Below are 19,606 nucleotides of genomic sequence, written 5' to 3'. Positions count from 1 at the left end.
GTTAGCATCTTCATCCGGGACATTTCCATGCCGTGCATGAACGTGAGCACGTCAGGTCCTGGAAGGTGAAGTCCTGGAAGCTAAAGCGCTCGCCTATGAGAGATGCGCTGGCATTCTTTGGCCCCTAGAGGGCGCTGGCACTCAAAGAGTTAAAAGCATCAAGAGTCTGTGATGACACAGGTCTGGGTAGGCAACCTGGCCTGACAGGGAACTGCACATAAACTCATTGCTACAGATGTGTGTAGATGTAAAATTAACACATTTTCTCATTTACTCTGTAATTACAGACTTGTTGACTGTAACATCAATGAGGCACACTGCGAGGTTCTGTTCTCAGCCATCAGCTCTAAACCCTCCCACTTGCTAGAGCTTGACCTAAGCAACAACATTCTACCGTCCAGAGGAGTCGTGCTTCTCTCTGAAGGACTGAGAAGTCCACAATGTGAACTGAAGTCTCTGAGGTCAGTTGTCCTGAAGCTTTTCCTTTTCTTCAACCATGATCGTAACTGTCCCTTGCAGATTTGTTTAGCAGTGGCAGAATGCATTTACGAGACAACAGTGAGCTCTGGGTTTTTTACCTGTGCCACCCATCCAGCACCCAGGCTGAAACAGTTAAAACAGATACAGTTGACATTACAGTTCTTATCCATCCATCCGGAAGGAAATTATAAAAATCCTTCTATTAGTTCAATTTAGCCTTTATAAAAGTGAAGCTGACAACGTGTCTTCTATTTGAAACAGGGCTTAAGTTGTTAATTCATTAGGTTTTTTTTTCACTATTGGCTATTCTTTACATGAAACGATCTGTACACTCTCATGGGATCTACTCAAGTACTACTCAAGTTACTACTGGCATAATACCTTACATGAAAAATGTTGCTAGAGTAACAGTAAGGCTAACCTAAAAAAATAGCGTTACTTGTTACTGAAATTACTTTAATAAAAGTTTGTATTCATATTAAAAAAGTAAATTACAAAATATGCCATTATTAATTCACATTTTAAGCTATTAATAAAGTGAAGTATAGATTGCATTTAGCTCTGGTCCATAGTGTTAGAAGGAGTTCTCCTTAAAGCTATAACCATCCGCTGCGGCGGGTCCAAATTCTGTGCACCCTCTCGTCTGGTCCAAAAATAACAAAAACTGTTTCGCTTCACACCAAAACAAAGGTATCTGTGGCGAGTTGAGAGCCTACTCTACTTAGTGGATGCACTCTGGGCCCCCCATCATACGCCAAAAATAAATTTCTAGGGCGAATATTTGTCTTTGAAATGTAGTGAAAGTTATAAATATTCCACGTCCTAAAATCTAAATTACTTTCCATTTTGATGCTGTTGTGGAAATAATAGTCAAAGCAAAATAGTTGTTCTCCGAGCTCACAACGTGGCACAATGGGCTATTGCCTATTGTGCTATGCAGAAGTTATAGAAGTTCATATTTTTGGGGCGGCAGTGGCTCAGGGATAGAGTGGTTGGTAGATTGGCCCAGTTTGATCCCAAGCTCCCCCAGAGTTTTGATGAAGGACGTCACAAACGTAACATCCAGACTTGCAAGGCGCACCGCACCATTGATCTGATCCAAACCAAACTTGATGTTGTGAGCTTGTGAATCCATACATCCATTTTAAACCAGGAACTATTTTCTTTTTAATTGGAATTAGAAGCTTGAAGTGTTTGAGAATTTGATTTCTCCAATACAGTTTCATAAAAACACCAAAGACACTTGAATTAGACAATAACATGTTCATAATGTGTTCATCTACTTGCAGGTTGAGTTCCTGTCACCTCTCAGAGAGCGACTGTAAACTTCTGGTTTCAGCTCTCTGCTCTAATCCCGCCCACCTGACAGAATTGGATTTCAGTATCAACCGGCTTATGGATTCAGGTGTCAAGTTGCTCACAGACGCACTTAAACTGAATCTCAAGCTGGTGGCTCTGAGGTCAGTAGTCCTGAAGTTTCTCAGCCTCATTAAAACCCTTTCCGATCACCTACAGTCCATAGATTTGGAGCTGGCAGTTATCGATACCTATAGATTCTTGTTTGTTGTTACTATTATTCATTATTGTTTGTTGTCAAAACAAAAACTGTTTCGATCTAGTGTATAGTTATTATTTAGTCACAAGATCTTGTTAATTCAATTCATTGAAATATTTATTGACAAACCATGTTCAATCCTTGCCTCCCTATTTTGGAGGGAGGGCGAACTCAGACGCCGTCCACGACTGCAGACACGTCCACCCACAGATTAGACACGTCCTCTCGGCAGACGGAACGCAAATTAGACGCTTCCACTCTGCAGACAGAATGCGGATTAGACGCGTCCGCTCCACGGGCGGACCGTGTATTAGACGCTCCGCTCCGCGTACATATTATAATAGTGACCAAATGCCCCAGCTCGGCACCGGTGTTAGTGGCGTACTGGGTATAGTCCCCGACTCCCAGTTTACCATCCCGGACAGAAGGACCTACCATCTAAACCTAGGTTAGCTTAACCCTAAACCTAATCTCAGTAAAACTAACCCTGGTAACCTGCCTGCGCTTTCGGAGCTCAGCGCTGGTGATGCTAACCTGGTGAAATGCTAACCTGCGGACGCTGCGTCTTCCCGTGAGGATGCTTCCTCCCGTCCTGGCGTCCTCACGGGAAGACGGTGCGATGCTGGTCAGATGTTGCGTGCACGTTTTTCCCAATGAGTTTGAGCACAACGGTGGGGAAGTGGGGGTGTGGGGGGAGGACGCGTTTTAGGACTGAGACACTCTCGGATCTCGCCCTTGCTGCTATTTTGGGCATGCCATTATAGAAGAAAAATATCTAGAATTTCCAAAAGCTTCAAAATGTGTGAGGTTGTAGAGCACCTATTTTTAATTCTTCTGCCCGACGATGGTATAAGAGACAACAGTAGGATAACAATGTCCATGGCATGAGGCCTCTGGGTTTGGTCTGGGTTTCTGTCATTCAATCAGGATCCTTGCTTTGTGTTGTACTAGTGTTGATCCCATATACCAGACAGACAGGTTACAGATTGACTAGTTCCAGTCGATAGCCTCAGGACCTGTGTTGGCCCACCCATCACTTTTGCGTGCCTACCCAAATCCTGCCACAGCCTTCCATACAAGAATATCCCATGCCACACTTACCAAAGAGACTAAAATGTTCATAATTTTCATTTCCATTCAGGCTGAGCTACTGTCTCCTTTCCAAGAGCTGCTGTGAAAACCTGGCCTCAGTTCTCAGTTCACCCAACTCTTGTCTGGAGCTACTGGACCTGAGTTTCAATGAACTTCAGGATTTCGGCGTAAAACGGCTATCTGCTGGTCTGGAAAGTCAACATTGTAAACTTAAGACTCTGAGGTAAAATATGTTTTTTCTTTTTTCTATCTGTGTGGATCTCTACTTAACCCATATAGGACTGAGGCCGATTCTAAAAACGCCCTTAAATCCTGACCTAAGTTTTCTGAAAACAATTCGCAGACACATTTTTAAAGGTCCCTCAGTTTTGTTATTAGATTTATTTGTATTATTATTATTATTATTATAATTATTTCAAAACATTCCCTAAAAAGCTAAATGCAATGTTTTGTCTAAGTAATTTCATTAATAAATATAAAGAAAAATCTAAGAAATTCCATAAATTGGAAAACAAATAGTTAACTCTTTCTCAGCCTGAACGCACTATTACGCAATTTTGCGCAAGAGCCTCCCAGCCGACACGCACTTTTACGCACTTTTTTTTTTTTTTTTTTTTTGAAACTTCAAAGCCTTCCCCAACTTCTGACATTGTTTGGAGTGAACCACATCAAAGGAAAGCCTCAAATCACCAGCCCAAACACAAACCAGCTGTCTCAGATCAGAGAAAATCACATCACATTACCACAACAATCACCAGACACAAGAGCTGTGGGAACCGTCTTGGCATTCTAGCCGAGTGAGAGCAATTGAGATGGCTGATTGATAAAAAGAGAGAGAGAGAGAGAGAGAGACACTGAGAGACACTGTGTGTGTGTGTGTGTGTGTGTGTGTGTGTGTGTGTGTGTGTGTGTGTGTGTGTGTGTGTGTGTGTGTGTGTGTGTTTGAGGAGAGGAAAAAAGAGAAAGAGCTAGTATTTTTTTTTTCAACTTCAAAGCCTTCCCCAACAGCTGACATTGTTTGAGGTGATCATCACAGTAAAGTCTCAAATCACCAGCCCAAACACAACAAACTGTCTCAGATCACAGAAAAACACATCATAATTATATTTACCTTTTGTATAGTCCATCCATAGTTTGTAGTAGTAACAGACAGTAGTAAAAGTAAGATCCAGTGTTGTTGTTGGTAGTGTGAGCCAGGTCTCACAAGCCAAGCTAAAAGAGAGGCGTCAATTGGGTATGGCAAGCTATGGCAGCTCACATACCTTGGCTACAGGGGGAATATAATAAAATGTACTGTAATCGTGCCTGTTGGAAAGGTATGGCAACATGACTGGTGTCTTGCACGCCGGGCCTCGCGCGCGTGAAAGACAGCTTTTTTTTTTTTTTTTTTGCCATACCTTTTTTTTGCCATACCTTTTTTTTCGCTGAGCTAAACGCCCTGCTCGATCGGCCGTGGTCCGCGGACCACCGCCGATCGAGCAGGGCGTTTAGCTCAGCGGCGTCAGTTCAGAAAAAGCTAAGGTTGACGCCAGAATGTCTTTACAAGATTAGGAGCATATGTATCACTGACGCTTGGATTCAGCCGTCCTGGGCCCTGGAATGACTAAAATCACCATGGTTACCATTGTGTGGCCAATCAGCTTGTGTTACCTTGTGTTACCATGGTGATTTGGTACATGACCGTCCTCCCCAGACCTGGGATTGCTGGATGGACGGCATTCACGTAGCAGCAGCCATGTGTATGGTGGGGGGGGTTTAGTTTAGTGCTTTACTATACTACTGAGGACTTGCTGGATGGACGGCAATCACGGCAAGCACAGCCATGTGTTTTGGGGGGGGGGTTTAGTTTAGTGCTTTACTATACTACTGAGGACTATACTTCTACAGCCGTTACGTGATCTGAAAAGTTTTACTGGATCGTCATGGTTCATCGACCAGGCCACCAGGGACCACCGAGCCGCGGCGTCGCAGCGAAAAGAACTGCTATATAAAGTAAGTGGTTGTTGCTAGATTGATTGATTGATACATACAGTGGTGTATTGGCGTGTTTGGGGAGTCGCCGACGTCGCTCCAAGAGCAAGCATGAGATGAGAGATGATTATGCTCATCTCGGATCACAACAGGTGGTCCGCGCGCGGACCACCGATCGAGCAGGGCGTTTAGCTCAGCGGCGTCAGTTCAGAAAAAGCTAAGGTATGTTCCAACAGGCACGATTACAGTACATTTTATTATATTCCCCCTGTAGCCAAGCCAAGGTATGGGAGCTGCAATAGCTTGCCATACCCAATTGACGCCTCTTGTTTAGCTTTTAGCTTGGTGCGACTGCATATCATCCCAGCAAAACAGACGTCGCAGTTTGACCAATCCAGCGAGATGGAGATCGAAAAGTAATCCTTTTAGCTTGTTGAATGTGGACCCCCTGATTCCCCCTCCATTAGTGGATCATCGCAGCAAAACATCCACCATTGTTTGGTGACTCTCAAGCCTGCTTGGAAGCCAGCTTGGATTTCCTCTCTCTCAAAGTGATGTCTCTCACCGTGTCTATATGTCTCTCTACCTCTCGCGGAAAAAAAAGGGAGAGAGAGTGTGTAGCAGACTCTCTATGTCTCTCGACCCACTCGCTCTGTTACACTGCTCTCTCTCTCTTGCTCTAATTTTTCTCTCTCTCTCTCTCTCTCTCTCTCTCTCTCTCTCTCTCTCTCTCTCTTTTCCGCTCGACCCAACTTTATTAGAATAAACCTTACAGCCGTGATACAAGAGAGAAAGTTGGGGAGAGAGAGATTGATTGATTGATTGATTGATTGATTGATTGATTGATTGATTGAAGACTTTATTAGAAGTTTGCATAGGAAAAGGTACAGTTTCATTCACTGGTACAAGGTCTACTAAAAGGAGATCCATGAAAATACTAGGCTTATTTCCATAGTAAACCATATATCTCATATAACATTGAATGACAGACAAATAGAACACAGTACTATGCAGTAGATATGTAAAGAAAAACAAAAAAGAAGACAAAGACATGCATCAGACTGCATTCTGAGATAGACAGCGCCGCCGTGTGGATGACAGGCGTGCCTGTCATCCACATATATATATATGTATGTGGATATATAGGTCTATAGGTCTATTGTCCACATAACTTGAGGGATTGAGCTGAAATGTGCCTTTATACTTGAAAAGTCTGTAAAACACGTATTTGTTTACCCATTTGTTTGAAAACATACTGCCTGATGCATCATTGAAGCCAAAAATAGAAGGCTGAAAAGAGTTATGTTTGATAGCATCCTTTCGAAAACATGTATTCAGAAAGCTGTTTTGGTGATTACATCGCCTACAAACAGCCCTATTTCTAAACAATAGAAAATGATAGCAACTTACTACTTGGCGGATTTGTAAAGAGGGCGAATTGATCTTTCCATACGTATATGGAAGTTGGTATATTCACAGTAGAATGAATAGATATTCTATTTATTATACTAAAAAGTCGTTTATCTCAAAATGTCTATGCAAAAAGGCTGTTTTGATAGCAAAACAATCTTTATAAAGTTGCCATTTACTAGACTATAGAACAAGATACAGATTTTTTTTTTTTGATGTATCGGAAAGAGCGCGAGCAGGCCTTTCCAGTCATATGGGTGTGGTGTGCAATACACTCTACAGACGATGCGTAATCGTCCCCCAAAATGAGTGAAAAATCCGGCAGTAGAGACTTAGAGCCAGATTTAAGGGGGCTGAGAAAGAGTTAAGAAGTAGTGAAAATAGCCGATCTAAAAGCTACAAGTTGTGAGCTTGTACTGTAGATCTGCTGTTTTCACTAGTTTGGGCCCTGGGCAAATGTCTAATTTCTCTTTGGGGTCTCGACCTGACCACTTTGGGAACCAGATAAGTCTTGAATGGTAACAACGCAAAAAGGGGTTCCCGTCCTACAGTAAAGGGGTCAAACACCAGCTAAGTCTTAATTTCTCTACAGCTTGTCACATTGTCTGGTCTCAGAGGAAGGCTGTGCTTCTCTGGCTTCAGCTATAAGCTCTAACCCCTCGCTGGACCTGGAACTCGACCTGAGCTTCAATTATCCAGGAAACTCTGCTGGACTGAAGACTTTCAAGTGAGTAGAGACTTGGAGACAGTACATTACTTAAAGGTTCCATTGGTTGGTTTGTAGGAGACATTGTACTAGACTTCACCCATTATCAACATAATCTTCATATAATCGGTCTTCATTAATGCTCATTATAATATGGTACTTTTTCTGTCTGTTTCTCAGAGGAGGGCTGTGGAGAGTTCAGAAACCCTGCAGGCTTTGTATTCCTGTAAAGTTAGTGTGCTTTAGTACTTTAATTGTCCTTGCGTCAATACAAATCTAAACTAGAAGCAGTGCTCTTCCGAGCACAGGTCTCCATCAGGTCAGGCATCCTGGTGGCACTATAACAGGAAGACTGGCTGAAAGGACTCGCTCGCTGCATTGGATTTTAAGGAATACTCCTTAGACTTATGAACATATAATTTCATTTATTTTTAGATGCCCATAAAGTGCTCGGTGCTCAGTGAAAATAAAAAAGAAAACGTTTCGGTCCTGGGACCTTCGTCAGTGCTTAGTATTCCTTAAAATTCAATGCAGTGAGCGATTCCTTCATTTCCTCCAGACCACCGCACCTGCAGCTAAACTAAAACAAAGGACAAACAAGGGTGCAGCAGTTTTCTCTAAAGGTGCTATAACAGGCCAATGTGAAAAGGGTTGCATTTTGGTTGGGAAGATGTGTGGCAAATGTCACAGTAATCGCAAGCTGCTTTCATGATTTGAGGCATTTTGTTCAAAACGAAGCAATCCCACAAACTTTGGAAGCCAATTGTAGCCAATCAGCATGGAATATAGGAAATCGGACAGATCCATGTTGACCATATGTACTGTCTACTGATTTGCATGATTTGTGGACAAAATCTCTAGGAGTAGTGTACAGAAATGTTTTGCAAACATCAACCTCGTGGTGGCGCTAAAACAGGGCCATGTGAGAAATGTGGGACAGAGGTTCTGAATTGGCATCCAGGGATTGTGTGTGCACAGTTTAGCCGTGACCGGGCCAATGGTGCCGGAGATTAGCTGGTAACAAACTAATCAGACACACGGACAGACGGATGGACAGGGGCGAAAACATACTCTCAAGGCAGAGACAATAAAGAATGTGAAATCTTGTTTGGAAAACTAAACGTGCCAACGATGATGTCACTGGTAGGAAGGTTTCTGAAGTGTCCACACCACAGCCCTCCTATGAGACAGACCGACTATGAAAAAAAAGTACCATTTATGATGATAGGTTGAACATGGGTGAAGTTGTCCTTTAACTTCATTACAATAAATGTTTTTTTTTTTCTCGTTGTGTGTCTCTGATAGTGATTTCATTTGATTTCATTGTAAATTTGAATTAAACAGTACATTTATAGACGTATGTCCAGTCCACTGCCTCTCCTTCTCTGCTCATCTCTGTGTGTACGTGTTTTATAGTACATGTGACTTGTTGCTTCTACAGATTGTTTTATAGTACATGTAACATGTGACTTGTTGCTTCTACAGATTGGATCATGGAGAAGAACACTGGGTTCAACCTCAGCTCCTTAAAAGTTGTGAGTACTGACTATACAGTGTATCCGTCCGTCCGTCCGTCCGTCCATCCGTCCGTCCGTCCGTCCATCCATCATGCGCGCACATACATACACTCACACACACACACACACACACACACACACACACACACACACACATACACACACACACACACACACACACACACACACACACACACACACACTCACTCACTCACTCACTCACTCACTCACTCACTCACACTCTCTTGGCCTTCTGCATGGTAATCAAATCATTTATGTTCTATTTCAACAGTCAGTAGAATATCTTATTCATATATATTTAAAGATTGGGTGCTATGAGGTTTTTAAATTTTTATCTCAAAAGATATATTTTTAACTGTCCTACAGTACATTGTCAGACAATATAGGACAATGTGTCAGACTATATATACTTTAGAAGAACCATGTTGAAGGCTCAACTCTCTCTGTACCTGTCTGTCTCTATCACTGTCTGTATCTATGAAAAGTAAATGTGTTTTTATTTTATCTTTATTGTTTTCTCCATCAGATCTCTGTCCTCTCACACTGGACACAAACACAACAAACAGATCCCTCTCCGTGTCTGAGAACAACAGAAAGGTGACACGCGAGCGCAAGAAACGGTTGTATTTTCATCATGCAGACAGATTTGTGCACCACCCACAGGTTCTGTGTAGGGAGGGTCTACCTGGACACTGTTACTGGGAGGTAGAGCCTGGACGCTCTTACTGGGAGGTGGAGTGGAGTGGAAGGGTTGCTGTAGCATTGTCTGACCGAGGAACCAACCGGGGAGGAGTAGGTGCTGACTGTCTGTTTGGACACAATGACACATCCTGGAGTCTGGAATGTCATGGAGGAACCACCAACAGATACACCGTCCTTCACAACAAGAAGAGAACCGTCCTCGCTGTATGTCCCTCTGACTCCAACAGAGTAGGAGTCCACCTGGACTGTCCTGCTGGAACGCTGTCCTTCTACAGAGTGTCGTCTGACTCACTGACCCACCTGTACACCTTCCAGTCCACATTTAGTCAACCCCTCTATGCTGGATTCTCGATTGAGTCTGGTTTCATAGAGTAAGTACAACAGCTTCGCGCACGCACATATGCATGTACAGTTCAATAAGATATTATTGAACTCAAGTCTCCATGGGATGAGTAATCGATAGAAAAGAAAAGTCATTTTGGGGGTGAACTACTCCTTTAAGTGTTGCCTCATTGCATAGTATCGTAGGGGGAAAGATGTACTACTTATGACATGTACGTAAAGTGCTATGAAGTGATAATGTAATACAGGGGTGCCATGGATGAAAAATGTTGTGTGTTTGTCTATATACATGTACAATATCCACAACTGTCTATTTCATTGTGTGTGTGTGTGTGTGTGTGTGTGTGTGTGTGTGTGTGTGTGTGTGTGTGTGTGTGTGTGTGTGTGTGTGTGTGTGTGTGTGTGTGTGTGTGTGTGTGTGTGTGTGTGTGTGTGTGTGTGTGTGTCTAGACTCTCTGATGAGGTTGATCATTCAAAGGTGGACATTGTGAGTAAAAGCAGCTCCTGTATAGAATAATCTCACACAAGGAACATCTGAAACATTACTGATTGTTTGTTTCCTGACTGCTTTCTGTCCTTCAGACCAGTTTTACACCAAGCGTGAACACAGAACAGTATGCCAATGAATACAGGTAACTCCTAAACAGCTTCATTGGTACCTTCTTACGTCAAAAGGAGAGATGGAGGAAAATGCCCTGGCCCTCCTAAAAAGAAAATACTTTGTTCTTAAAATAAACAGTGGGAAGAGTTAAGCCTGTGAGTGGAGAGACTAGACTACAGTGCCTTGTGCACCTTGTGTCGCACATTAGAACTCCCTCTAACGCTATGGACCAGAGGGAGAGGAGAAAACAAACTAGAAACATGCTGACATTCTCAACTAGTCGGCATAAAACAAAGGTCTAATATTGCTCTACCGAAAATAAGTTGCCTCATGATGTTATAGTATATCATACTTGCGTATAGTTAGTTAAACACAGACTGAGCTATTAACAGCATGGACTGCACTAACAAGCTCAACAGTGCAATGTGTAATGATTCAAATAGGCTACTGCAAAGATAAGCTCATTCTAACGGGGGGTGTAACCAACCACTGTGATTGTACTTCATACAACATGTGGCAAAGCTGAGACATAATTAAGTAAACAGTTATCAATAATTATGGTTTCACAGGTTCAAGTTCCCCAGAGTGGGCCTGTTCGAGTGCAGTCTGACAGGGTTGGCGTTTGGAACGACGGGGAAAGGAGAGGTTGTCTACAGGACTGTTCTGTGGGAGGAAAGATGGTTCCAGTCAACAGGAAGGACTCCTGCAGGGCCTCTGTTTGACATCCAGTGTCCTCAGAAGTGTGTCCGCCAGCTACGCCTGCCACACTGTGCCATCACACCTGGTGAGGAGGAGATCATCGTCCAATCATTTCCAAATGTATTGTTTCAAGTGACACAATATTAATAGTGCTGTGGAACAGCCCGGGGGGTGCATTATTTTCCCCACTATTATTCTTTGTGTCTATACCACGTGACCAGGGGAGGTAGAAAAGTTACCTTTGTGGCCACAACTTCCGGAATGTCTAAAAAACATGGGACCGGCTGACAAAATGAGCGATATAATCTCTTTATTTCAACACGCTGCTTCGATTTTCTTCCACGCTTGAGAAGTAAACAGATGAGAGACCGGTATAGGACCTTTACTTTTTGGATAGAATGTTCACAAAAGGTAAGAAGCGTTCGAGAACGGCAGGGCTTTATGTTTTACTACAGACGAGAGGCCGAGCTGTGAGATACGCTATAGCGTTAGCTTCGCACTAGCGCTGGCTGTTTCATTATGAGAAGCCGTCGCCGTTAACACAGAGAGCGTTATAGAAGCAGTGCTCTTCCGAGCACAGGTCTCCACCAGGCCGTGCGTCCTGGTGGTGCTACTGTATAATAGGCCAATGTAAAAAGGGTGGCGTTCTTTCATGGCAATCGGACGCTGCATGCTTGATTTGAAGCATTGTGTTCCAAAAATGTGTTTTGCTAAAGTCTACCTGCTGGTGGCGCTATAACAGGCCAATGTTTAAAAGGTAGCATTTGTTCCTTGACCTAGTGGGAATATGTGTGGCAAATGTCACGGTAATCGCAAACTGCGTTGATGATTTGAGGCATTTTGTTCAAAAACGGAGCAACCCTGCAAACTTTGGAAGTTAATATTAGCCAATCAGGATGGAATATGAAATATCAGACGGATCGGACTTGATCACATGACTATAGAGATACTGTGTACCGATTTGCATGATTTTTGGATAAAATCTCAAGGAGTAAAATCCAAAAATGTGTTTTACATAAGCCGGCCCAAAGGTGGCGCTATAAAAGGCTGATGTGAAAAATGCAGGGCAAAGGTTTATCCTTAGCCTCTAGGGAGTGCGCTTACAAAGTTTGAAACTGATCGGTGGAGTTACAGTATAGGTAAAACCACAAATCGGCCTGTTATAGCGCCACCATGAGGCTGATTTAAAAAAAAATAAGTGGCATTTCTTCCTCGGCCTAGTGGGAACGTGTGTGCGCGATTTCATGATAATTGCACTTTGCGTTCGTGATTTGAGGCATTTTGTTCAAAACGGCTCAATCCTACAAACTTTGGAAGCCAATCTTAGCCAATCAGGATGGAATATGCAAAATCGGACAGATCCGTGTCGATCACATGACTGTCGAGATATTGCCTACCGATTTGTATGATTTTTGGACAAAATCTGTAAGAGTAGTGCACAGAAATGTGTTTTGCAAACATCGGCCACTAGGTGGCGCTAGAAAAGGCCCATTTGAAAGATTTAGGGCAGAGGTTCTAGATTGGCATCCAGGGAATGTGTGTGCTCACTTTGGCAGTGACTGGGCCAACGGCGACTGAGATTAGGTGCTCACAAACTGCGAGGACGCACGGACGGACGGACGCACGCACGCACGGACGGAGAGGAAAACATACTCTCCCCCATGCCTTCGGCTGGTGGAGACAATAATCACAGCGTTTACTTCCATAATAATAGATTTTTTTACACGATTTACACAGAATTAATTTCTTTGCTAAATAGTTACTATATCGATTATAAATCATTGAATCGAATCGTGTCGTACCGCCATGAATGATGCGTATCATATATATATATATATATATATATATATATATATATATATATATATATATATATATATATATATGACGCCATATGGCCCATGGCGACATGGTTAAAAGCTTCTAATATATATATTTATATTAGAAGCTTTTAACCATGTCGCCATGGGCCACATACTGAAAACTGTACAAAACAAACAAACACTGTACAAAAAACTACATTTATAAAAAGGGCACATTGATCCAGGCAGGCAAAAAGGCAGGTGCTCTAGCACCCCCTAGTGTCTATGTGTGCACATGCCTGTGCTGGTCTCTATACTGCCTCCCCCTGGTCAGCGAGGGTGCCTGATGGAGGGGAAAGGAACTGGTTGGAATAACGTGTTCCACGCTACGTCCAACCAGGGCATGGAATCCCCATCCCTAGTCAGACTATTTAAGGAAGTGGATTCAGGCCAGGGTCAGAAAAATGATGTCTCTAACAACATAGAATCACACCTTTTTGTTTTTGATTACCATGAAATTAAAGTAAGTTTTCAAAATACTTTCACAGGTAATGACCTGTCTGTGGCCCACATCACAGATGAGGGTGGATACCTCGTAGAACCACTGAATGTGACCCAGACGCATGTGGTTATAAATGTTACCCACCTGTCTCCCTTTGGGCTCCTGAGAAAGCTTTTATTCGGTGAACCAGAAGTTCCAGAACCAGACCACATGGGTCAGGTTCTGCTGTTACTTCGTCCACCAAGAAGCCAGATACGTGAACTGAGTGTGATCCTGCTGCCGAGCAATGTGCCTGTCGAAGAGGTAAAATATGCTACCTGTTAGTAGCGATCATCTCAAAGAGGTTGAATCCCTTTAGATACTATTTTATATAGAGTATGACATCATGCAACTGATTCTGATGTTTAAAAGATACCCAGAGGCTAATCTGTAAGTGTAGGCACATTTGACAACCAATTTTAAACCATTGTTTATAAGGACATAATAAAATGTCACAATACCCTGGTACTAGGGGTGGGCGATATGGTGATAATTATCGTTGAGACGATACAATGTCTCCACGATATGCCTTTACAGAGGTATCGTATATCGTGATTAGGGGTGTAACGATATAGTAACTGTATCGAAATATCGTTTTTAACTTAAAAAATCTAAGTATATCGAAATGAAAACGGCTAAAATCGAATCGTATCGTTTTATTTTGTATCGTATCGAATCGGCAGTGCAAAGAATCGATTGTATCGATACTACCTACATTATATTTAGCATTTTTAAGAAGACAAAATGAAAAGGAGGGTTTTAATTACTTTTCCTTACCATATAGCTACACTGGTCTATCAATAAAAACGTGTAATCTCTTCAGGTCAAGGTGCAGGTTTGTCAATATACAATGTCCATGTATTTGGCAGATAATCACTGTGTTTACTACTTATTTATATCCATAATAATACATGTTTCCCTTAAAAACCTGCATCCACACTTTTCACACAGATTTAATTTCTTTGCTAAATAGTTACTATATCGATTTTAAATCATTGAATCGAATCGTATCGTATCGCCATGAATGAACCAATATCGTCCATGTATCGTATCGTCAACCATGTATCGTGATATGTATCGAATCGCTATTAAAATGTATCGTTACACCCCTAATCGTGATACAATTGAGAGAGCTTTGTATAAAATCCTGTTTAATCGTTAATACAGGGATTCATTGCAGAATTCTATTTAAACCTGCATTTTGGTCTAAATCAGTAGTTCTCAAACTTTAAAATGTCAAGGTCTCCACTTAACTCTGACAGTATACAAATGAAACCAAGTGAACCCTTACGGGTCCATTTGGTTTCATTTGTATACTGTCAGAGTTACATACTTGTAAAGTTCAATTTAGACCTCCCAAAAGGAACCCAGAGAGTCTAGTTTTTGTCAAGTAACTTGAAAAATAACCATAAAAACCAACATGAAAAAGAATCGCGATAAAATCGTGGATCGTGATACAGCTTGGGAAAATATTGTGATATTGTATTTTTCCATATCGCCCACCCCTACCTGGTACTCACATAAATAAGACAAGTGAAGTATCCCATCTACTATGGGCTAAACAAACCCATTTGAACCATCTAGTCATATCAAGTTGTGTTGGTGTCATTCTACTACTAGGTGATGGCAAAGCCAGCAAATGCCAAGAAAGAATTCATCGAGGTCAATTCCAACTGTGTTCTCATCCCAAAACAAGACTACATTCTGCAGTGTTTGCCTACTTCATATGAAGTCTATCCTAAGGTATCACATCAAACTAAAAAGGTGCAATTTTGGGAAGTTGCAAGTGGGGTTATTCATAGATATATGGATAAAAAAAATGCCAGGAACTCACTATTTCATCATTGTGGCACACTTTGAATTTCTCACGATTGCACCTTTCTAGTTCACAATACTACTGCAAAAGTAGTAGTATTATCACTATCACTACAACTATAACCATTAATAGGACTACTAAAATAACAAAATACAATAGTTCAATTGTTATCTCTGTTTTCAGGCAGTGACTTACCGGGACTATGGAAGAAATTACCATCGATCATTTAATGTGGACTTGGGTCTCAAGGCGGAAGTTGTCAAATTGACGTTACTGACACCTGAACTCAAACCAGAGGACAAACCAGTCTGGGAAGATCGGTTTCGACTGGATGGTAAAGGCAGAGTTATATGACCAAGTTATCTACTTGTTTTGAAAGTCACAAATAAGTCTAAACCTTTTAGTGTTGTGTTACCAAAACTGTGGAGGCAAATCATACAGTAAATGCTTTTAAATCTGTGTATGTATTTATTAACACATTTCTAAAACGAGGGTTAATCTTAATCTTAACAAAGTACAAAATAGTGCTTGTATGACAAACGGTTGATGATAGTTACAGTATAGCCAAAAAAATCAAATCACCAGTTCGAAGTATATAGTGGTGAATATGAGCAGCTGTACCCTGTGTGTGTGTGTGTGTGTGTGTGTGTGTGTGTGTGTGTGTGTGTGTGTGTGTGTGTGTGTGTGTGTGTGTGTGTGTGTGTGTGTGTGTGTGTGTGTGTGTGTGTGTGTGTGTGTGTGTGTTGCGCGTTATGGTTGCAACTACTAATATTTTCATAATCGATTAATCTGATGATTATTTAAACGTTTAATCGATTCATCGGATAATGGCACTTTTTTGCAAGTGTGTGCGTGTTATGGTTGCAAACTTGCAACTACGAATATTTTCATAATCGATTAATCTGACGATTATTTAAACGTTTAATCGATTCATCGGATAACGGCACTTTTTTGCAATTACCTTTACAATTTAGCTTGAAGTTGTTTTTAGGCATTTTCTAACCAACAATAAAGACAATAAAAATGTATTTTATCATCTCCAGAACACCATCCAGACACCAGACCAAGTCAGCCAGCCGTGTCCACAGTGAAGACACCCCTTCAAGAAGAAAAGATATTGCAGTCCGTGCGGTCAGAGTTCGTCAACCGAGTGTCAGAGGCCGTGATCAAAGGTCTGCTGGACATCCTATATGATGAGAATGTTCTCAACTATGATGAGATGGACGAGGTCAGAGATTTGACAGGCAGAGTTGAGAAAGCAAGACGACTAATCGACATGTTGAGAAAGAAAGGGAACAAAGCATTTCTGAAGATGACCACTGGACTTCATCAACTAGATCCAACCCTTCATGAGGAACTGGGTTTGGACAAACCTTGATTTGTCATTCATAGAGGCTTAGTTAGTTATGGGTCCTATAACGTTGTCTGATAACTAGAAATCAGAGGTACGGAAAATAATGGATTCTACGACGCATGGCGATGCAGCCGTGCACAGTTCTGAATCCATGCACTGATGTGACATAATCGATTACAGTTTAAGTTATGTTAACGATTATTGTTTTTTTTTTATTGATTATTATTTGTTTTATTACTTTATTGGAGATTTGTTTACATCATAAAGCCATGAAGTCTTAAAAAGTCGTCCAGTGTAGTCGGCAATGTTTTCATGAAGCAATAAGCCACAAGAGGCATGTGGCTGGTATTTTATAACGGCTGAGAGGCGTGGCCTGTAGCCTACTGTATGCTCCACTCAGTTCCTTTAATATGAAACTCTCTGGTATAAAGGATTGGTAACCAGGGGTCCTTGAGAGGGCTCCAGGGGGTCCCCAGACAAATGATTCATAGTTAGGAAACAAGTGGATTCCGTGGTCTAACTAATGCATATCAAACTGGGGTTCCTTGAAATTAAAATGGTTGAGAATCACTGCTGAAGCCATAAACATCTTCAACTACTGTACTTGATTACAATTTTGTGGTAATTTACTTTACTGTAGTATTTCCTTATTGCAATACTTTTAGTTTTACTCCACTACATATTGTACATACAAGTAAATTGAACACTTTAGTTACTTAATGTGTCTTTTCAGATAGCCTATAAATAATTAAATTCTTAAACAAACATTAACCACTTCAACCCTATTTTATACATAGCTATTTGTAAATAGCTGATCTACAAGCTCACATCACATCGCAACACGTTGTGAGCTTGTAGATCTGCTTTTTTTCAAAATCTAGGCTGAAATCTAGGCCTTTTACTTTTCCCACCACTGTTGAGAACCACTGGCTCTATGATAATAACTACCTGTAACTTCCCATGTGGTTAGACTGCCATCCTGTGGAACAAAATGACACTGCACTAATATGACAAGTGAACTCAAGAGCACCTGTCCAATCAACTATTATATATGCGAGCCTTTAATATTGGACAGGTGTGCAATGTGCTCCTTTAACTGAATAATATTCAGCTGGACATTCCTTCATATAATAATAATAACTAGAAAGGATGCAATTGGAAATTGCGAGTGTGGTAGCTGACGGTTGCTGACTATCTGCAAGAAGGTAACTGTCATGTGAAGCTCGACCAATTGATTCCCTGATTCCCACTCCCATTGATTCCCTATTGATTCCCTATCCCTGTCTGACAGAAGTCTGTCTGTCTGTCAATTTCCAATGGCAGCGGAAAAGTTACTTTAGTAATAAATAAAGTTCCCCACGACTATAATGTGTTGCCCTGTTGGGCAACCACTAGAAAGATGGAATTGGAAATTGTAAGTGTGGATACCTTGACACGAATTTAGCAAATTTCTTTCGTCTTACCATTTGAAATTTCCCCATTCAAGTCAATGGGGAAAATGTATTCACTAATAAATGAATGCATGGCCATATATGGAGATCTCAGTCAGTTCTTGGCCCTTTTATGCCCATACATGGACATAGGCCTACTGTGGTAAAAGGGAGCTTCTTCCAAATCAGGCCATTTTAGCACAAACCAAATCTTTTCTAATGATGAGTGCTTTAGTTAAATGAGTTATGTACAGATATAGTTTATAGTTATGCCTGGTCGGCGATCTGTAACATTAGATCGACTGATACGACAGAAAACAATAAACATTATTTTTATTTATAAACTGTATCTGCAGTTACATTACATCACACAAAAACTGCCACTTGTTGTCTCAGGGCAGTGCTTCATTTGTCAAGTGGGGGATCCTGGGTTTCACGTGCATGCGTGTGCGCACATCATGCACGTGCACACGCACTCCCGGTCCACATTTTCCTAACACACTGTTGATAGTAGAAGCGCACGGAGCGCACAGGGGCGCACATGACATCTGGTTTGTTTTGTTGTCTGACTGAGACGCATTGGAACGCAATCCTGGCTGAAACCGTGAGGATGAGGATGATGATGGTTGAAGTGCTTCCAGTAACCCAGGCATGTGTTTATTCAGAGATTGTTATTTTCCTGCTATCATCATGTGAACTTTGGATCTTTACAATCGACAATCATTGACCCGGTCTGACCGGTCCCAGTCAGTGCAAGACCAGTGTAATACATGGTCGATTTGACAATCGAGAAAATTAGGTGTACATAACGGTATCGAACGCAAGGTGTCGCCAGTACAGTGCGAGTTGCAGCATAGCTCTGCCATTCATAATGATGCTGTCATTTTTCAGTGGTTCTCAAGGGACCACCAGGGGGGATGACCAGCATGATAAACTGGTCAAACATTGGCCAAACTATATAGATATATAGATAGAACTAGATATAAGAAAGAGGGAAATAAGTTGACAATAGCCAATCTACACCTCACAACACAAGGCGTTGAGTTGTGAAATTGTCTATGGTCTTTTTCAAAATGTTTATCTATGGAACCGGGTCAAACTAAATGTAAGGCCTCAACTCCTATACATTCCAAGATCCTTATCAGGGTGGGGGGGTCCCTTCAAATAGGATTATTTTGGGGAGTTCCCAGTTCAAATGTGAATAGTTGTGGAGGGGGGTGTAATCCCATGTAGTTCAAATCTCATTATTTTGGGAGGTCAGGTCATGGCCTAAAAAGGTTGACAACCAGTTTTCTATACAGGGGTCAGGCCCCTATAGGGGTCTTCAGAGTTACTGCAGGGGGGCCACCAAATCCTTGTCAGATAGGATCATTATTTTTACAAGCTCTCAACGCCTCGCGCTGTGAGGCGTCGAGAGCTTGTAGATCGGCTATTTTCAGCAAAGAGGTTTGGTGTAGAGGTCAAAAAGAGCAGACCAATTACAGAGTGAAAGGTATCGATGATTGAAGTGGCTAAATGTCTGAAAAAAAACATTAACACGAATCCAACATAGACTGATGACAGTGCT

The 19,606-nt window shown here is 41.7% G+C and overlaps 1 protein-coding gene across 1 annotated transcript in view; it reads left to right on the top strand.

Moving 5' to 3' along the window:
- Positions 1-17,053, top strand: part of LOC308302885 (uncharacterized protein) — a gene marked incomplete at its 5' end in the record, with an annotated part of 45,888 nt that extends 28,835 nt beyond the window's left edge. The window contains 13 exons of the mRNA XM_080747203.1: positions 288-461; positions 1,770-1,940; positions 3,177-3,350; positions 7,101-7,235; positions 8,700-8,749; positions 9,279-9,825; positions 10,247-10,283; positions 10,379-10,428; positions 10,967-11,181; positions 13,447-13,703; positions 15,060-15,182; positions 15,439-15,589; positions 16,299-17,053. Of these exons, the coding sequence (XP_080603329.1) occupies positions 288-461; positions 1,770-1,940; positions 3,177-3,350; positions 7,101-7,235; positions 8,700-8,749; positions 9,279-9,825; positions 10,247-10,283; positions 10,379-10,428; positions 10,967-11,181; positions 13,447-13,703; positions 15,060-15,182; positions 15,439-15,589; positions 16,299-16,633 (2,419 nt within the window). The 3' untranslated portion in view covers positions 16,634-17,053. The remainder of the gene's footprint in view (positions 1-287; positions 462-1,769; positions 1,941-3,176; positions 3,351-7,100; positions 7,236-8,699; positions 8,750-9,278; positions 9,826-10,246; positions 10,284-10,378; positions 10,429-10,966; positions 11,182-13,446; positions 13,704-15,059; positions 15,183-15,438; positions 15,590-16,298) is intronic.
- Between the last annotated feature and the right edge of the window lie 2,553 nt (positions 17,054-19,606).

This window comes from Nannobrachium achirus (genome assembly GCF_963921795.1).
Source record: "Nannobrachium achirus genome assembly, chromosome: 18".
Lineage (NCBI taxonomy): Eukaryota > Metazoa > Chordata > Actinopteri > Myctophiformes > Myctophidae > Nannobrachium > Nannobrachium achirus.
This window is presented reverse-complemented; position numbering and strand designations above follow the sequence as displayed.